At 37.0% G+C, this 21,007-nt stretch overlaps 3 protein-coding genes across 8 annotated transcripts; all 3 read right to left on the bottom strand.

Annotated features, from left to right (window-relative positions):
- Nucleotides 1–1,580: 1,580 nt before the first annotated feature.
- LOC110896242 (glucan endo-1,3-beta-glucosidase 6) lies at nt 1,581–3,391 on the bottom strand. Its single transcript, XM_022143705.1, has 3 exons — nt 2,839–3,391; nt 1,673–1,828; nt 1,581–1,588 (listed from the first exon to the last, which is right to left on the bottom strand). Exons 1-3 carry the CDS (start codon nt 3,389–3,391, stop codon nt 1,581–1,583), a joined length of 717 nt encoding a protein of 238 aa, XP_021999397.1.
- A 2,278-nt stretch (nt 3,392–5,669) lies between these two features.
- LOC110893817 (glucan endo-1,3-beta-glucosidase 8) lies at nt 5,670–8,017 on the bottom strand. Its single transcript, XM_022140954.2, has 2 exons — nt 7,460–8,017; nt 5,670–6,912 (listed from the first exon to the last, which is right to left on the bottom strand). The coding sequence occupies exons 1-2, from the start codon at nt 7,831–7,833 to the stop codon at nt 5,793–5,795; spliced, it is 1,494 nt and encodes a 497-aa protein (XP_021996646.1). The 5' UTR covers nt 7,834–8,017; the 3' UTR covers nt 5,670–5,792.
- Nucleotides 8,018–10,770: 2,753 nt separating this feature from the next.
- On the bottom strand, nt 10,771–18,471 carry LOC110893818 (tRNA (guanine(37)-N1)-methyltransferase 2). 6 transcript variants are annotated; one of them, XM_022140956.2, is made up of 11 exons: nt 18,383–18,471; nt 18,154–18,278; nt 16,932–17,029; nt 16,242–16,346; nt 15,773–15,835; nt 15,583–15,656; nt 13,821–14,337; nt 12,174–12,299; nt 11,978–12,084; nt 11,818–11,892; nt 10,771–10,968 (listed from the first exon to the last, which is right to left on the bottom strand). In XM_022140956.2, exons 2-11 carry the CDS (start codon nt 18,246–18,248, stop codon nt 10,915–10,917), a joined length of 1,314 nt encoding a protein of 437 aa, XP_021996648.1. In that variant the 5' UTR covers nt 18,249–18,278; nt 18,383–18,471; the 3' UTR covers nt 10,771–10,914. The 6 variants fall into 6 exon arrangements, with proteins under 6 accessions (XP_021996648.1, XP_021996650.1, XP_021996649.1 ...); XM_022140958.2 differs by having other exon boundaries at nt 18,154–18,257; XM_022140957.2 differs by having other exon boundaries at nt 18,154–18,281; nt 18,383–18,445.
- Nucleotides 18,472–21,007: the final 2,536 nt, after the last annotated feature.

Here is a 21,007-nt window from a genome sequence, read left to right as displayed (position 1 = left end):
GGGGCGTGGAAAAAAAGCCAATTTCAAAGGGCTAGTGTTCTTGGCCAATGAGGTTCCACCATGTCATGTGGGTAGCCCCGCTAAACGCCCGGGCTGAAACTCCCGCCCAAGGGGCCACGCCGAACCCCAAGCCCACCCGGGGTGGTGACGTGGGCGTTTGTACCCAACCCCCGCCCCATACCCCATAGTCTAACAACAAAAGGGTGGGTGTTGAATAGAGGTGTAAACAAGCCCAGATGCTCGAAAGCTACTCGTGATTGGTTCGGTTAAAACTTCGAACGAGCTGACCTTAACGAGCCCGAGCTCAAGTCTGAAATAATAGTAATAATAATAATAATAATAATAATAATAATAATAATAATAATAATAATAATAATAATAATAATAATAATAAAGGATTGATAACATCATTGGCGAGTCGAGCTTTGGCTCGTTTAAGCGATATTGAAGCAAGTTCGAGCTAGCTCAAGCTTTGAGTTTACTTGCGAGCGGAGCTCGAGTTCAAATAAGTGGGCTCGAGCCGAGCTCGAGCTTCGTAAACAAATAACGAGCTGAGCTCGAGCCTAGTCAGGCCGGAATTGGGCTCGACCCGGCTTGTTTACATCCCTAGTGTTAGAAATAGTTAAGTGCCCATATAGAATGGTTTATATCTGCATAACGACGTGTGGCCAATGTTATCAAAATCTCCAAAAGTGAGAGCTTAATTGTTGTGTAGTAGTATGAAAAAGTGAAGTATTATTGAAAATTACATCTTCAATCAAAAAAAGAAAGTACCGAGTTAAGTATTCTTCCCTTTACATTTGACACTTTCATCCTACGCAAATGCAAATTAACAACACACTAATTTAACCACCGTATATTCGTAGAGGATAGAGTATAAAGCTCACTATTTCGTTTAATCATCTGACTATTTCGTTTTTATTTTTTATGGTTTTCTAGCTAACAAAATTATATAAAATTGGAATATCAAGCAATGTACTTGAAAATCCAAGAGATAATTTGTAACTAGTATACCCCAAAACTAACTCATCAATATGGCCTCTTTAACTTCACCATTTACCAACATAGCATTTGACTTCACCATGTTGTAATGTACATTAACATATAACCCATCATGAAATTTAAGTACATTCAGATTAATTCGAACCTTAAATGAGAGTTAACGATACATTTTAACTGGGTTAAAAGAAAGTTATTTTGGATGAAAGTGTCAAAAATTTCCAAACCTCATGGTCATCCGGCGCTAACATTTTCCCCTCCATCCTGACCGCATGGTGGAATTCCTTCTATGTCGCATTAATCGATTGGGATACGTATCTCCACGCCAAAATCGCTTCTCATCCCACATTTACACGTCAAGAACACCACCCCAGTTTAAATTCCGTGTACCCTAACCATGCTACTTATTAAAGTCTGATAAGTTTTAAGAACATTTGTTGTATATCTAACATTCTAACAACACATAGGCCCATTAGAAAACATTTTTGTTTCAGTAAAGAAATGAATATATTTAAAAAATAAAAATCACGTGTTGTATTACTAATTTGTTTCAACCAAAAGTTGATCAGTTATAATACAATCTACAACCCTATTAAAAAAAAAAAAAAAAAAAAAAAAAACTACAACCAAAATCCAAAACACTAAGAAACAAGAAGCAAGAACACAATACAACCTTCAAGCAAACCCAACAACACCTTCAAAATTTTCCTGTGAACCACCACGGAAGTACCATAAGCGATCATCACCGGAAACCGACACTCCCCGACCGACGGATCCTCCCACGTCACAGCCGCCAACCCGTTAAACTCGCAATCCCAATCACTCTGCCCTTGAAGTTGATAATACATATTAAACACATACGACGCATTCCCCACTGAAGGGGTATGGTCCCAGATCTCGCGTCAGCATTGACCGCGAGTGACCATTACCCTTATCAAAACCCCCACTAGCTAACAACCTACTTGTGCCTAGGCGGGAACGCGTCGGCACAAGGGTTGAATCCAATCTATCTAGTAACGAAGGAGGACTTACATGGAACATGAGAACGGTAGAGTGATGCGACATAGCATCACATCTGGTGTATGAAAACGGAAGTATTCACAGCGATGCGGCATCGCACCGCATCCAGTGAACACTTCTATCAATACAAGAAAGCCTTACCTTAGGCATAGAAGAAGATGAACGTAACGGTGCGGCTGACACCGCACCATACGGGCATTTTCGTCACGACAAGGGATGCAGGCAAGACGACGATGCGGCTAGCACCGCATCTCGCGTATTCCTTGATCACAAGTAGGAGACGCGGTAACTTCAGATGTTACCGCACGTAGCGATGCGGCTTGCACCGCATCCTATGCACTCAAACAAGTGGGACTGACACCACAGTGCAAGTGGCACCAATGACAGTTACCTGTCAGAGCTACGTAAGCAATGGACTGACGTGGCGTAACCTCCATAACCGACAAGCCTGACACACCTGCAAAGGTGCAGCACGTCGTCAGTCCATCCATCATCATCCTCCTTCACTCCTCGGCTATAAAAACCAACCCCAAACCAGGTTTGAGGTATCTCTTCACAACTCTCTCACTACTACTACTATCTTACTTTGCTTCCCAAGCAAACTACTGATTCTCACGCCGGAGAGTGGTAACAAGGAGCACCCCCCACCCCATCCTCCTTGTTACGAGTCACGGCTTGTTCCCTTGTGCAGGAGATCAACCACCGGTGATCCAGCCAGCGATCCTCGAGAGGAAGGGATTAACCCTTCTTGACGAGACCAGTGTGTTAACCCTGCCCGGTTAACTATTGTTTCATCACCCACCAAACTCAAATGGTTACACGACGACCCATACCCTAACGAGGTGCAATCCGATAAGCTACACGCGTAATCTATCTCCTTTGCCAACCCGTCTAGATCTTTAACACGCGGGTTCAACACACACCACCGTCGTTTCATGTATTGCACCCCGACGACGGGTGCCATCCCTTTGTCCCTCTTCAACCCGGTCAAATCGAGTTCGTATTTCGGTTTACCATCATACTCGAATATACCCCAATGTGTCTCGAATGACCCTGGAGCTATACTTTTTTTATTCTCGTCTAAAAGACTAAAAAGGTAAATCTCCAACCGGCCCGGTCGGGCTGGGGTCCCTTTGGACCCCAACACGTGTTTAACCACACCCTGGTTAAACCGCTTCGCGTTTTTCACATTCGCGTTTACATCCCCGTCCGTAGGCCACCCGATCTCGCCCACGACTATTTTCATATCCGGGTAACCCGCTTTCGTCAACGAAGCAACCAACGTGTCGTAATTCGCATCAAACACGTTCGTATAAACTCGATTCCCATCTCTAACCGGGTGATTCGACCCGTCAAAGAACGCAAAATCCATCGGGAAATACGGGTTACCGTATAAACTCAAAAACGGGTAAATGTTAACGGTAAATGGAGCATCATTTAAGTACAAAAACCGAACGATTTCAATCGTTGCGTCTTTGAGAATCAGTAGTCTGCTTGGGAAGCAAAGTATGATAGTAGTAGTAGTAGTAGTAGTAGTGAGAGAGTTGTGAAGAGATACCTCAAACCTGGTTTGGGGTTAGTATTTATAGCCGAGGAGTGAAGGAGGGGGTGGATGGATAGACTGACGACATGCTGCACCTTTCCAGGTGTGTCAGGCATGTCGGTTGTGGAGGTGAAGCCACGTCAGTCTGTCGCTTACGTAGACCTGACAGGCGGCTGCCATTGGTGCTACTTGCTCTGTGGTGTCAGTCTCACTTGTTGAGTGCACAGGATGCGGTGCGAGCCGCATCGCTGCTTGCGGTACCTGTAGACGTCCCGCGCCTCACTCTTTGATTAAGAAATACGCGAGATGCGGTGCCAAGCCGCATCGTCGTCCGTGGTGACTGTTGCTGTTATCCAGCTCCCTTGTATTGATAGAAGTGTTCACTGGATGCGGTGCTAGGCCGCATCGCTGTGAACGCTTCCGTTTTCATACACCAGATGCGGTGCCATGCCGCATCACTATACCGTTCTCATATTCCAGGTAAGTCCTCCTCCATCATTGGGCAGATTGGATTCAACCACTGTGTCTGCGCGTTCCCGCACGGACACAGGTAGGTTGTTAGCTAGTGGGGGTTTTGATAAGGGTAATGGTCACTCGCGGTCGATGCTGACGCGAGATCTGGGACCATACCCCTTCAGCATCATTAGAGTTGGTGGAAAAATCTAAAGCTGGCTAGAACATACGAAACATCTTGGATGACTAATAGAGAATTGAGTATAAAGCTCATAGAGTATAAAGCTAGATATGAGATTAGTAAAAACATCTGTGGGTTGATCAGTAGATGTATGATACAAGATGATATCCGCCTCGGTTACTTGAAAATAAATACACGTTTACTTGAGTCAAAACCAAAAAACATTTTATTTTACATTTTTATATTCCTTTGTCGTTGGTGGTAGATCTACTAATCGTCTGACTATTTCGTTTTTATTTTTGTCCCAAACTATCTACACACTTGGTGTGTAGATAGTCACCTAAAAAGGTGGTTTTTGTCCTTATATACACACCCTGCAGTGTTGAATTGTGGCCAAAACGTGACGTTTTGGTTCGGTTAACCAGATAAAGACTGACGGGTCTGTTGACCGGACCAAAACGCCGAGCTTTGGCCGCGTTTTGGTCCTGCAACCAGACCGGGTGTCAGTCTTTTGTCTGGTTGACAGGACCAAAACGCGGCCAAAGCTCGACGTTTTGGTCTGGTGAACAAACCCGTCAGTTTTTTCTGGTTAACCGGACCAAAACGCCGTTTTGGTCACAGTTCGACACTGCAGGGTGTGCATATAAGAACAAAAAACATCTTTTAAGGTGTGTAGATAGGCAAATGGGTGTGCCAATAGGTACACCCTTATTTTTTATGATTTTCTTAGCTAATAAAATTATATAAAATTGGAATATCAAGCAATGTACTTGAAAATCCAAGAGATAATTTTTAACTAGTATACCCCAAAACTAACTCATCAATATGGCTTCTTAACTTCACCATTTACCAATATAGCATTTGACTTTACCATGTTGTAATGTACATCAACATAAAACAACCCATCATGAAATTTAAGTTTAATTCGACCCTTAAATGACAGTTAACAATACATTTTAACTGAGTTAACGATACATTTTAACTGAGTTAGTAATTTGGATGAAAATGACAACAAAGATAATCGATGGGGGCCCGTTACAAAATTATTATTTTGGATGAAAGTGTCAAAAATGCCCAAACCTCAAAGACGATTTTGGCATTTAACTCGTTTTAGTGTGTACCGAAAACACAAGGGTGCACGGAATGAATCTTTCTCTCCCGCTTCCTACAATCCCAATGTAGCGCATAGGTGCTCATGGTCATCCCGGGCTAACATTTCCCCCTCCATCTGGACCGCATGGTGGAATTCCTTCTATGTCGCATTAATCGATTGGGATACGTATCTCCACGCCAAAATCGTTTCTCATCCCGCATCTACACGTCAAGAACACCACCCCGGTTTAAATTCCGTGCACCCTAACCATGCTACTTATTAAAGTCTGATACGTTTTAAGAACATTTGTTGTGTATCTTACATTCTAACAACACATAGGCCCAATAGAAAACATTTTTGTTTCAGTAAAGAAATTAATATATTTAAAAAATAAAAATCACGTGTTGTATTACTATTTTGTTTCAACCAAAAGTTGATCAGTTATAATACAATCTACAACCCTATTAAAAAAAAAAAAAAAAACCCAACCAAAATCCAAAACACTAAGAAACAAGAAGCAAGAACACAATACAACCTTCAAGCAAACCCAACAACACCTTCAAAATTTTCCGGTGAACCACCACGGAAGTACCATAAGCGATCATCACCGGAAACCGACACTCCCCGACCGACGGATCCTCCCACGTCACAGCCGCCAACCCGTTAAACTCGCAATCCCAATCACTCTGCCCTTGAAGTTGATAATACATATTAAACGCATACGACGCATTCCCCACCAAACTCAAACGGTTACACGACGACCCATACCCTAACGACGTGCAATCCGATAAGCTACACGCGTAATCTATCTCCTTAGCCAACCCGTCTAGATCTTTAACACGCGGGTTCAACACACACCACCGCCGTTTCATGTATTGCACCCCGACGACGGGTGCCAACCCTTTGTCCCTCTTCGACCCGGTCAAATCGAGTTCGTATTTCGGTTTACCATCATACTCGAATATACCCCAGTGTGTCTCGAATGACCCCGGAGCTATACTTTTTTTATTCTCGTCTAAAAGACTAAAAAGGTAAATCTCCAACCGGCCCGGTCGGGCTGGGGTCCCTTTGGACCCCAACACGTGTTTAACCACACCCTGGTTAAACCGCTTCGCGTTTTTCACATTCGCGTTTACATCCCCGTCCGTGGGCCACCCGATCTCGCCCACGACTATTTTCATATCCGGGTAACCCGCTTTCGTCAACGAAGCAACCAACGTGTCGTAATTCGCATCAAACACGTTCGTATAAACCCGATTCCCATCTCTAACCGGGTGATTCGACCCGTCAAAGAACGCAAAATCCATCGGGAAATACGGGTTACCGTATAAACTCAAAAACGGGTAAATGTTAACGGTAAATGGAGCATCATTTAAGTACAAAAACCGAACGATTTCAATCGTTGCGTCTTTGATTTCTAACCGGAAGTCTCCGGCTGACGGTACCGGGTTTGATTCGGGTGACTCGTAGATGTCCGCGTTTAACGGAACTGTTGCTTTGATCTCGGACCCTAACCCGGCCCGGTTAAGGGCATTTTGGACATTTTTTAGAGCTGGTAACGTGATTTGCAAGTAAGTTGCGTTATATGCTTTTAGAAACGGTTCATTTCCAACTGCAACGTACCTGAAATATCAAATTGGGGAAAATTAGAAACTCCAGAATTACAAAAACCCTAAAATATGAACAAGTTACGAAATATTATGATCAGATTATGAAAAATTTCGAACTATTTACGAACAATTACGATCAAATTGTGAATAAATTACGATCAAATTGTTCCAAACTTCGTCCATTACGATCAAATTACGAACAATTACGAAAAAATTACGAACAAATTAAGATCAAATTAAGATCAAATTATGAACAAATTACTATTACTAATTACGAACAATTACGAAAAATTACGATCAAATTACGATCAAATTACGTACAAATTACGAAAAATTACGTACAAATTACGAAAAACTACGAACAAGTTACGAACAAATTACGAAAAAGCCAAAAAATCCAAAAAAAAAAAAAACAAAAAATTACGAAAAAACACTGAAAAATAACGAACAATTACGATAAAAAAACGAAAAATTATAAACAAGTTACGAACAAACTACGAACAATTACGAACAATGGCGAACAAATTACGAAAAATTATGAACAAATTACGAAGAATTACTTGATATTGACGCCACCGGGATAAGAATAAGTGGTAACATTAGCATCAACCCAATAATCAGCGTAAACCGGATCTCTACTCATATCATAGAGCATGAAATTAGGTATGGCAACCATAACTTCAATTTCGGATCCAATTAGGGCTTCCATGATCCGTTTCTCGGCTTCGAACAGTTTGACTTTTTTGAATCCGTTTTCGGTCATCATCTCCACCACTTTCTCCGGCGGTAACTGGTGGCTGGTCATGGTGCCCCAGTTGACCCCCACGGCGATGTTGTTAGGGTTTGAATTGGAGCATGTGACCGTTGATATTATTATTGTTGAGAAGTAGAGGAGGATTAGGGTGATGAGTTGGCGGTGTGCATTTGTGAACATTTTTGGCGGGAATTTGTTAGGGTTTTGTTGAAGAAATTGGAAATGGGGGAAGATTTGGTTGTTTTGAGTCTGTTAGTTGGTTAGTTACTTGGGGAAGAAGAAGAAGAAGGATGACATGCAAACTGTGTGTGCTGTCACACTCCACAAGGTGTCTTTCATTCATCTTTATAATTTGTTATACTTTTTGCCTTTTTGGTCACCAAAATGGTTTTATTTTTAGTTGTTTTAATGAATAATTATAAGAGCATTTTCATCCACTCTATCATATGTAGTGTGGGGTTTTTAAAATGCAAAGAGTATAAAAAGTGGTTGTAAGTGGAGGAGAGAAAAAATATTACTGTTCATCTGTATATTTGGGGGGACATTATTCACCCACTATAACTTTTTAATATATATTGAAAGTGGTTGTGAGTGAAAGAGAGAGAAAAATGTAATATATATTGAAAAGGAGAGAGAAAAAATATTTGTTTTTAGTGGAAATATATTGATATAGGAGTTGTTTTTTAGTAAAATGTATGTATATTTTTAGTGGTTTGGATGTGAATGCTCTAAGTAAGTTCTGGATAAGTTTTTCATATAAATTCATTTACAGTTTATTTTGGATAGTTTCATGTCTATTTTAAATAAATAAAAGAGTTAACTGTCATTTTTGTTGCTGTTGTTTGTTCAGTTTTGCTATTTCAGACCAATTTGTAAAAATGCATTAGTTTAGTGGCGGATCCAGGGGTGTTTTGAGAGTTCCCGGAACCCCCTCGGTTTGGAAAAAATGAAAGAAAATAGTGGAAATTTTATATGATTTAAAAAATATAGTAAGAATTAGTGAAAACCTACAAAAAGGAACCCGTGAAAAAAAATTCTTGAATCCGCTACTACACCAGTTTCCTACTTGACATACTAGAAACGTGTTACTTCAGTTCAAAAATTAAAACCTAGTTAAGTCAGACAGGTTAAATGAAGGGTCTTATTGTCAATTCATATATCTTTTATTTTCGCCTTATTTTATGAATTGACAATAATACCTTTTATTTAACCTATCTTACTTAACTGTGTTTTAATTTTTGGACTAAAGTGACATGTTTCCAGTATGTCACGGAGGAAACTGGTGTAGTTTGAAAATTGGTCTGAAAGGGCAAAAGTGAACAAATCACAGGGACGAAAAGGGCAGTCAACTCCAAATACAATTTTTGAGCATGGAACGGTTGTTAGCTGTAATTGAAGTCTCATATCTGATTATAAAGTTGTCTGGTACCTAGTTATATACCCGTTAGTCATTACCCATGGGCGTGCACGTGGTTAGCAAACATGGTGCAAAAATTCCAACTAGCATTTGATTAGTCGGTAGTCGGAGGTTCACCAAGTAATTTTCCTCTAATCGGCCAATTTATCACTAGACCATTGATAGCGGCCTAGACAGTCCTAATTGATTAAAATATCAAACGCTCAAATACATTAATAATAATTCTATAACTTTTTAATAAATTTAAGGGTTATTAGATTTTATAATCCCAACTTTCATCTATTGCCCAATATTAATCCCAAAAGACATGTTTAAACTTTAAAGCGGTCAAGACAACAAAGTTCTAAAATGATGATAAAGGTCAATTTTCAAACAAAGAATTTTAGAAGTGATTCGGGTTCAATCCTTGTATACTACTCGACTAGCTTTGTTGGACTAACGATGAGTTCGATTTACCTCTCACGTGATGAGTTTAGTTTAGAACCCAAAAGGATGTTAACCGACCTTTTCGACAGGGAGCAAAAAAGAAAGATTACCCATTTTACCCCCCCCCCCCCCCCCTTGAGCATGTCTTGATTAAACTTTCCAGTCTGAATCTACGTGTTATATATATGCATTGCTTTGCAGTCCTCTGATTTGCTTTCTTTCAACTTTTTTCAATATTATTTTCTCACCAATCAAATTTGAGATCTTTGTTTTTGTACCCACATGAACAAAAAGTTGAAAGATATACTACGTATATACTATGACCATATATGATGCAATTCCAGTGTCCATAAAGATATGATTCAATCTTTCAATGGTGGGATTCTAGTGTTCCTTTTCTTGTTTGTCATCGTGATAATTAGACCCGTCTTTTGTCTTAAAGACGGTCTTTTGTCTAATAGTATATTCAAAACGCGTACCTTGAAATACTTGTAAATTTACAAGTAAAAGATAAGATTAGCACTTGATGGCTGTTCTTATACATCAAGATCTTGATAATGATGTAAAAAAGTTGCAATATCCAAATAGAGAAACATGAATGACATGATATTTCTTGAATTCAAGGGCTTCCATGCCAAAAGCCTAAATGTTTTTTTAAACTTTTTTTGTTTATGATAACGATAATCCTACCTGTCTTTAGTTTTTAAGATCCCTAAAACGTTCCTAAGATCCATATAACACCCTCAAAAGTATAGTAACATGATCAAAAGTTAGTGATCAGTTAACGACGTGGTGACAGAACACACTAAGTGTTAAGTTGGGGGTGACGGGCGTCAAAGTGATAGTTGGGGTGGCAACGACAAATAGCCAATAGTTGGAGGTGATAAAATTCAATACCCCTTTGTTTACTTATAAAGGAGGACGCGAATTAGTAAAATTAAAACGTGTATCTTAAAGTAGTCGTGAATTAACAAGTTAAGTAAGAGATTAGCACTTGATGGCCATTCTTATAAAATCATGATCTTGATAATGATGAATATTACAATATTCAAATCAAAAAACATTAATGACATCATATTTTCTTGGATTCAAGGTTTTCCATGGCAAAAGCCTAAACCTTTTATTTTGTTTATGATAGCGATAATCAAGCCCGCTTGGCCGTATTTAGTTTTAAAGATGGTCTTTAGTCCGATTAAAAATAAAAGAACGAAAAATAGTGTACATTGAAAACATGCATATTAAAATGCCTGTAAATTAACAAGTATGAGATTAGATTAGCACTTAATGGCCATTCTTATAAATCAAAATCTTGATAATGATGTATAAAATGTTACGGAAACATGAATAACAAGATATTTTCTTGAATTGAAAATTTTCCATGCAAAAAGCCTATCATTTTATAGTTTGTTTACCATTTGTTAAGGATTGATGCATGCTTCTTCGGGTAATCGAAAGCTCAAGCAATACATTGCCTGCAAAACAGATTAAGAGTGTGGTAAGCGGGTGTTTGGATGTTCGTTTTAAAATAAGAAAAAGACAACCAGCTGTACTAATAATGGTTATTATTATTATTATTATTATTATTATTATTATTTTTTTCATTCCAATAATGGTTATTTTGACACTTCGAAAGCATATGAATCAAATAAATTAACATCTTTAATCTCTAATTACTAGAATAGAAAGTATAAATCTTTTGCAAAAATGAAATCATTTTAGAAAATTTAATAAGAGTTAATTACTGTTCTCGTCCCTGTGGTTTGTCAAAAATCACTATTTCAGTCCATTAGTTTATAAATTTGCGATTTCAGTCCCTGTGGTTTCACTTTCGTAACCATTTTAGTCCATGTGGTTTCACTTTCGTAACCATTTCAGTCCATTTATTCTGTTAGTACAGGGACTGAAATGGTTACGAAAGTGAAACCACAGGGACTGAAATCGCAATTTTAAAACTAATGGACTGAAATAGTGATTGTTGACAAACCACAGGGACGAAAACAGTAATTAACTCATTTAATAATATTGAATTGAGTTAATTACTGTTTTCGTCCCTGTGGTTTGTCAAAAATCACTATTTCAGTCCATTAGTTTAAAAGTTGCGATTTCAGTCCCTGTAGTTTCACTTTCGTAACCATTTCAGTCCCTGTGGTTTCACTTCCGTAACCATTTCAATCCATTTATTCTGTTAGTACAGGGACTGAAATGGTTACGAAAGTGAAACCACAGAGACTGAAATCGCAAGTTTTAAACTAATGGATTGAAATAGTAATTTTTGACAAACCACAGGGACGAAAACAGTAATTAACTCTATCGAATTTTACCTTGTTTGGAGCAACATCTCTAACTCGATGAAAGACTGGCCCATGTATCTTAGCATTCAAGAGTGATTCTGCCTCCTGCAGAACGTTTATCATTTTATTAATTTCTAATAATAACTTTTATTTTGTGTGTGTGTAGGGGGGGGGGGTGTATAGTGCTTACTGAAACCACTAAATCTCGAGACTCGTTTGATCGAATGAAGCAGTAGCAATGTATCCATGGTAGAGACCCTTTCCAATGTTTCCTCTGTATAAGGCCTTTGAATACATCTGACATATAAAAAATTTGCGATCGTTTTCATTTTAATTTATTTTTGCAAAAGTTAATCCGCGAGAGTTATGGTCGACACCGTATTTACCAAGAAACTGTAGAGCAGAAGCAGGCAGATTCATGATCACGTGATCAATATGTTCCCAAGATTTGTTCGTAAATGGAACACGAGTTTTTATTCTTTTGCTTTCGCTTCCTTTTAAATCATCAGTTTCTGTTCCAAAGAATAAAAATGCATTAATTTAGTTAACTAAAATGCAATAACTAAAAGAACCCATTCAATATAACCATTTTGCTCATTGCAATTGCTGCTACTCATTTCCTTGTTTTTTCACCGCAAAAGGGTACTAAGACGCTCAACTAATGGTCAAACATGTTACATAGACTTAGTTACACGAAAACGTAACTTACTTGCACCTTTTTGTCATTGTATATAAGAGAAATGTTTTTTCCTCATTGTATAGTAAAATGGTAGCGTATATAATACCTATTCATATATATATATATATATATATATATATATATATATATATATATAGGGGAAGGTTCAAATGAAAACCACTTTTATTGTGAAAACTCGAAAACTAACTAAAAAAAAGCCTAAAAAACACACCAATTTTTATTTTTACAATTTTTTTATTAAAAATCGCTATTTTTTATATATATTAAAAAAACTTTTTTTCAAAAAAAAAAAAAAAATTGTAGTACACGTGTAGTACACATACACATGTGTAGTATTACACATGTGCACTACAAATTTTTTTTTTTTTTTTTTGAAATTTTTTTTATATATAAAAAATTGGTATGGAAAAAAAATTGGTATGTTTTTTTGGCTTTTTTAATTAGTTTTCGAGTTTTCACAATAACTAGTGGTTTTTATTGAACCTTCCCCTATATATATATAGGGGAAGGATGTATAGAAAACCCACTTTAATTTAGAAAACCCGGCTCCCGATGTTTTTTTTTTTTTGAAAAATTTATACATGTTATATACATGTTTTTAAGGGTTTTGGGCAAAAAAAAATCAAAAAAGCGCCGAGTAGATATTTAAAAAAAAATAAACAAGTTTTGGTGTAACACATGTTACATTCATCTGACATATTTGTAACATGTGTTCCACCAAAACTTGTTTATTTTTTTTTTTTTAAATATCTACTCGGCGCTTTTTTGATTTTTTTTGCCCAAAACCCTTAAAAACATGTATATAACATGTGTAAATTTTTTTTAAAAAAAAAAAAAAAAACATCGGGAGCTTTGAGTTTCCCGGGTTTTCTAAATTAAAGTGGGTTTTCTATAGATACTTACATTATATTATATATATATATATATATATATATATATATATATATATATATATTACATATATACACACTTTGTGGTACTAGGCAATGGTATTCAGTCTCAAAAATAATTTCATCATTTTTAAAATTTTTGTTTATGTTTTTCATGATTTATAAAGATTAAACATTTATATCGCCTATGAGAACTTTGTATTGAAGAGTTACATATTCAAGTTTTGATAAATGGTTTATACTATTAGTTGTAATTTAACCTAAATAAAAATATTTGGTTGATTTGGACAGCTTTTATTCATGATTTTACAAGTAACTAAACATATTTTACTGTGTTATAACCATATATTCCAGAATAAAAGATGTTAAGATTCTTCATCAAAAATGAAAATTAAGCATTACAAATTTACAGGTAAACAATACAAAAAAGTAAGAAACCGTACCAGAATTCCGTTCTATGAAGTTTTCTTTCATATTTTCTTGAATATCGCATTGTGCAGACGAAATTAAACTCGAATCTCCAACTTTAGATTCACCAACGGGCACCGCCAACAGTTGAGATACGAACTTTCTTGCATCCATATTATAAGCACGGAGATTACCATTAACTTTATTAACATCCGCATTAATTTTCAGATAACGAACGCTGTCTGGATTAAGATCATTAGCATACACTAAACATCGTTTTTGTGCAGCCGGAATAGCAAAAGGACCAATCCCGGCAAACATGTCGCATATTATCTCTCCTTGGTCAAACTTGTTGACCAGCCTTATGTGTTCATGCTCCAATCTTGAATTCCAATAAACCAACCCGTAATCCAGCTTAAATGTTGCACCGTATTGCTTCACCTCTGTAGCCATGTCGGGTTTTCCCGCCAATACTTCGAATTTTGGTACGCGAAACTCGTTTGCAATGGAACCAACTTTATTGACAACCGTCAGGATTCTCGGATAGTTTTTCTGAAAAATAAATAAAAAAATTAAAGATGATTAAACGATAGAAGAGACTATAGGTGGCGATTTCAACCCCGTTATAACCAGTGTTGTAAAAATCGGGACTAGTCGCATTTCGACGATTAATCGCTAGTCGCTGGTCACTGAGTAATTTTTCAATCGGTAGTCGGCCCGAGTTGGACCTAGCGGGCCGGCCAAAAATCGGTGATTCCGGCAAGATTCCGGCCAAAACCTGTAACTTTCGGCCAGTTTTCAACCAAACCATGTAGATTCCGGCGATAATCATGTATACTTAAAAAATGGGTCGAGATGGTTTAAAACATGTTTACTTAAAACATTTACCGATAAAAATGTGTGTGTGTGTGTAGGGGAAGGTTAACGTACAATAGCTCCTTAACGTGCAACGGTACGCGACTTAATCACGCATGTTCATTTGTAAATTACGCACGTTATAAATTTCAAATCCTAATTACGCATGAAGAAGAAAATCGCGCATGGTCAAAACAAAAATCACGCAAAGGTTGTTTTTACCCTAATTACGCATGTTATATCCTAATTACGCACGATATTTTGTTGGTCGCGTACCGTCGCACGTTAAGGGACTTTTGTATTTTAAACTTTATCTCTCTCTCTCTCACTCTCTCTCTCTCTCTCTCTCTCTATATATATATATATAGGGGACCGCTAAAATGAAAACCACCTCCAGTTGTAAGAACCATGAGAACTACACCGTATGTGGCGAGTTGGACCAAAATTTTTTCATAAACGTAGATGCGTGTATTATAAACACATTTGTAAAAAAAAATGTTGTGTGTGTAGTTTTGAGCACCACAAGTTTGTGTTTACGGGTACCGTAAAATTTAAATAAAATTTACGGTATCCGTAAAAACAAACTTGTGGTGCTCAAAACTACACTCACGACATTTTTTTTTTGAATTTTTTTTTACAAATGTGTTTATAATACACGCATCTACGTCTACGAAAAAAAAATTTGGTCCAACTCGCCCCGGATCAAAAAGTTCTCATGGTTCTTACAACTGGAGGTGGTTTTCATTTTAGCGGTCCCCTATGTGTATATATATATATATACACATAAATTACATATAAAGATCCTAATCCAATTCGGTACCTCCCGGTCGACTAGCGCCTAACGATTTTTACAACCATGGTTACAACACTAATAATAGTAAAGTTGATGTTTTGAAACCCTAAACATGTGTTTAGGGCATTGAATCGAAGATTGACACATACATCATAGATGACTTTTGCAATTACATCCTTGTACGGAAGAAGTACATCCGGTATATTCAGATGAGCAACGTGACCTGAAAAAATAAATTAACGTCCATTCATAACGAAAGAATACCATCTTGCAGAAATCCTCTACTTGCAATCTAAATATATTTAACAATTAACACGCGTACAAAATTAAATTACTTAACTATTGTTTCGAAAGATGACGGGACCTCAAGTCCAGATGGTAGAACCTTCTTCAGTACATCATCTGTAATAGAATAACGAGTTAATTACTGTTTTCGTCCTTGTGGTTTGTCAAAAATCACTATTTCAGTCCATTAGTTTAAAAATTACGATTTCAGTCCCTGTGGTTTCACTTTTGTAACCATTTCAGTCCCTGTGGTTTAACTTTCGTAACTATTTCAATCCATTATTTTGTTAAGTACAGGGACTGAAATGCTTACGAGGTGGACTGAAATGGTTACGAAAGTGAAACCACAGGGACTAAAATCGCAATTTTTAAACTAATGGACTGAAATAGTGATTTTTGACAAACCATGGGGACGAAAACAGTAATTAAGTCTAGAATAACGGTCACTTAATATGTATCCAACCAAATAAATAACATGTTTTATTACAAATAAAATAATGAACTTAAAAATATCAAAATTCACCTGCACCCCAGTATGAATATCCAAGTGTCATCGAGTACGGAACTGTTTCGATCTTGCATAACTTCTTTAATTCGTCGAGTATATGCGCAGGAATATCTGAAAGATCTGCTCCAGAAAGTGATGATTGTAACATCATTTAAAACAATATTTAAAAGAGTAAATTGCCATTTTAGTCCCTGTGGTTTGGGCCATTTTGCCAGTTTAGTCCAAAGGTTTCATTTTTAACATCTGGATCCAAAAAGGTTTCATCGTTGCCATTTTGGTCCAACTGACTTAACTCCATCCATATTTGTTAAAGCTGCCAAGGGCATTTTTGTCATTTCATTTTGGTCCAACTGACTTAACTCCATCCATATCTAGCAAAAATGCCCTTGGCAGCTTTAACAGATATGGATGGAGTTAAGTCAGTTGGACCAAAATGGCAACGATGAAACCTTTTTGGATCCAGATGTTAAAAATGAAACCTTTGGACTAAACTGGCAAAATGACCCAAACCACAGGGACTAAAATGGCAATTAACTCTATTTAAAATAACAAGAACTAAGTACGCAAACTCGCAAAGATTATTTTTAAACTTGAAAAATTAGAATATAAACTAAAAAATGGTATCGAATGGACATCTTGAAATCCTGATTCGTGAATAAATAAAAATAAAGGAGACAAGGAGGATGAATGAAAAATGGTTCTTACCGGGATTTTGTACCTTTTCGGATAATATCACATAACGGGTTTTTTCACTGGTCGGGTCTTCTACAACGGGCTTGATTCTGGGTTTGTCGAGCATATGTCTACAAGTAAAACAAAAATAGATTGATAATATCATGTCAAAATCTACAGAATAATAAATAGTCAAAAATCAATGTTTAACATTTTTTAGGAGAACGGAGAAGGTCTTTTCGCGTAACCAGACCACAAGCTCTAGAATAAATATAACCAAATTCTTCAGAAGAAAATTTTGACAGTATATTTTGGACAACTGTCGGTTGAAACTAGGGATGTCAAACGAATTGAATTTCGAGTTCATCAAATTTTGAAGCTGAATTCGAATTAGATTTGAAAAAACTGATTTGAGTTCGAAATTCGATTAAAATATTCGAAAACCGAATTCGAATTTGATCTCAACAGTAGAAACTCTTTTAAGTCAATATTGAATACACTGCCATTTTCATCCCTGAGGTTTGGCCAGTTTTGCGATTTTCGTCCAAAGGTTTGTTTTTCCAAGGGTTTGTTTTTCCGCATCTGGATCCAAAAGGTTTGAAATCTTACCGTTTTCATCCAGCTTGTGAACTCCATCTATTTTTCTCCGTTAAGTCAAGGGTATTTCTGTCTTTTTTGTTAACTTAAGGGGCAATTCGGTCTTGTTCACGTTATGTACAAGTATTCAAAATACCCTTACTAAATAAAGCATGTAGATAAAAAGATGAAAATACCCCTGACTTAACAGAGAAAAATAAATGGAGTTCACGATCCAGATGAAAATGACAAAATTTTAAACCTTTTAAATCTAGATGCGGAAACCTAAACCCCCACCCCCCCCCCCTAAAAACCTACAAAAAAAACTAAACCATCGCCCCCACTCCCCCCCCCCAAAAAAAAAAAAAAAAAAAAAAACCACCACCACCCAAAAACCTAAATCCCCCGCCCCCATCACCCTCCTTGAAAAAAAAAAAAAAAAAAAAAAACGGTTTTTTTTTTTTTTTTTTTTTTGTAGTGGGTTTATTTTTAGGAGGCCTTTGTATTTGATCCTAAACCGTATAATTATATATAAAAAAAAACCTGGTGTGGCTACTCAAATTCATGATTTGAGAGCACTAGTGGAATTAAAAAGCATGTAAAAAAAAACTAGGGCACCTAAGGATGAGCAAGATGTATAAGTAAATAAATATTAAAGAAATGGAGAAAAAGATCATACCCATCAAGTAATTTAGACGCAACCTTACAAAACTCTCTAGGGATTCGAAGTGCCCACAACTTCAAATGCACATCAAACATGCTTTCATCCAACATTACAGTGTTCTTCAAGATCCCCAATAAACGCTTCTTAAATTAAATTAAATTACTACTACAAGTAGATGTTTAAAATTGAGCTTACGAAGTTAAGTAATCTACTCTAACAGCAACTAATAGAAATGCTTGTTTACCTGATGATATTTGCAGCATCAATGGCGGACACCATGAAATCAAATAGTTACAGACCCGGCAGCCGAAAATTAGTCTATAGCTAATGGGCTTTTATTGGGCTTTACATCATGGGCCTTATTGAGCATAATAAGAGGTAGCAATGTTTTAAAAACCGGTAAATACCGGCCGGTTATACCGGTATTACCGTTTCCAGATGTAAATCCGGTACGAAACACCCCGGTAAATAAGTGAAACGACATAAGGTTTGTACCGGCGGTAAAATCCGGTATACCGGTTTGAAACGTAATACCGGTACCTACCCACGGTTATTTTAGTTTGGGTTGTTACTTATTTTTATTATATATGTTACTTATCTTACGTAATTTTTATATATTATGATTATTCATAACTAAAAGTTCTTATTTAATATTGTATGAAACGAAAATAGTTATCCTCTAGTTGACGAGGATGGCGATAATAGTGAATTTCATATTTTATAAGATCGTGAACTTGATGTATTCAACACCCAAATGGCTTAAACATATCGTACACTTTCATTTAAAAGAGCTTGTTGGAAATTGAATGTTTTTCGATTGTATTTTGGATTATTTTTTATTATGGATTTACTTTTGGATCATCTTTTAACATGTAATCATGCATTTTTGGATTAACTTTTGAATTGATGTTGTAATTTATGAAATTATAGAGTTAGCTAGTCAACCCGGTTGAACCGCTCGGTACAACCTGGTTCAACCGGTTGAACCATTTTTTAGCCTAATCCGGTTTGATTTGAAAACCGGTTTTTAAAACATTGAGAGGTAGTGTACAAATCGTTTTTTAAACCGGTCCGGTTTTTTGTTAAACAGGTTTTTTTTTTTGGGAAAAAAAAATTGGTTTAGTTTTTTAACCGGTTTTACATGGTGGGAACCCGAACTGGTACTAATCGATTTGGTTTGGTTAAAAACTGATTTGGGCCAAAAAACCAGTTTAAACCGGTTCCAAAGATCAAGAACACTAACCAGTCTACAAAGCGGCAGTGTGTTTCAGGTTGAAGCCTTTTTTTAAAAAAACCGGGTTAGGTTTTTTTCCGGTTTCGGTCCTACAAACGGTTTTTTGTACCCCTCTAATAAGAGGTGCATAATTTGGGGATCGGTTTCGGGTCGGGTCAACAAACGTCAAAAGCGGTTTTTGTTGGAACTGGCTTGAAGAAAGTCAAATGATCGGGTTTGACTGGTTTGAAAACAAGTCGCTTTGACTGGGTTCAAGCTAACTTCAAAGTATAGGGTTACAAGTTACAAGACAATGTCGACCCAACTCTTCGGTCAATCTAACCGGTTCTTGTCAAGCCGTACAATTTTGACAAGGAATGTCATGTCATGTCATATCTTGTATAAATTTTGTTAAAAATATGTATTTTATATAAAAACTCATTTTCATTGAGTATTCATTTGTTTTTAAAAAAAAATAAACTGAGTTTTATTATATAAATTTGTTTAATATTTAGCATTGTCATCATTTTTTATTACTTATGTTTCATAAGCTTTTTAGTTAGATTCTTAAGTCCTTAGAGCATCGTCAAAGGAGACTAACCCTCTCCACGCTTCTCTTATGTTACTCGACTACTACCCCTACAGACTATCTTGATTTTACTCCTACCTCGTAGATCGCTGCCTATTTCTCTTTCTCCCTCGAACAAACCTATCTCTACTCGCTACAAATAGTATGTAGCCACGGAACCCCCCCCCCCCCCCCGCTCCTTTCACAGTTGTGTTTGTCTCTTTCAGAAACCACCTATTGGAGATGGTCTTTTGTTACTTATTGATAATCGATGCTCCTAAACCACCACCATCGATCAACACCGAAATTAAAAAGACCACCTTCAAACACAAATCTTTTAAACCAAATATTTTTGGACGACTATCCTCTTGTCACCAAGGAAAAAATAAATTCAATCTGAATTTATAAATCTAATAACCAACAACCCCATATAAATAATGGTGTGTTTAGATGATCTTGATGTTGAAGAAACAAAAACCACTTCCATTAAAATAACCCTTATTTTATATAAAGATAGAAGAGATCAACATCTAACTGGATTTTTTAATGTTGCAAATTGGATTTTTTTTAAATCCTTAGAAGGAAACAACAATATATATGACAAATTTTGCTTTCTGAGTTGCATTTTTTACAACAATGCCATTAAAGTATATAGAAGTTCTGATTTTTTGTAAGCTTACATGGGGCTATGTCTAAGGTCGACTCCTCGACTATGCAACCGTGCCCCCTGATGCGCGGGAACCAGATAGAATCCGTAAACCCTCGCCCCCGTTAGGTTCAAACCCGAGATTAAAACCTGATTCATCCCTTAACCCAGATGTCCCTTGAAAATGGCCCAAACGGGAATCGAACATGCGTCTTCACCAGAGAGGGCATGCCTTTTAACCACTTAGACCAACATCTCGAGACAGTAAACTTACATAAAAGGGTGGTACATGAGTAAAGCCTTTCATCTTGGAAACTCGTGCCGTCCTTCGCTTCTCTCATCCACGTTGGTCATCCATCGCTAGGGGTGTTCAAAAAACTCGTGGCTCGCAGCTCGCTCGAAGAAAGCTCGGCTCGAAATTGGCTCGATTGTAAACGAGCCA

Source organism: Helianthus annuus, chromosome 12 (assembly GCF_002127325.2).
Source record: "Helianthus annuus cultivar XRQ/B chromosome 12, HanXRQr2.0-SUNRISE, whole genome shotgun sequence".
Classification (NCBI taxonomy): domain Eukaryota; kingdom Viridiplantae; phylum Streptophyta; class Magnoliopsida; order Asterales; family Asteraceae; genus Helianthus; species Helianthus annuus.
Note: the sequence above shows the minus strand (reverse complement) of the source record. Positions and strands in the feature narration are given on the sequence as shown.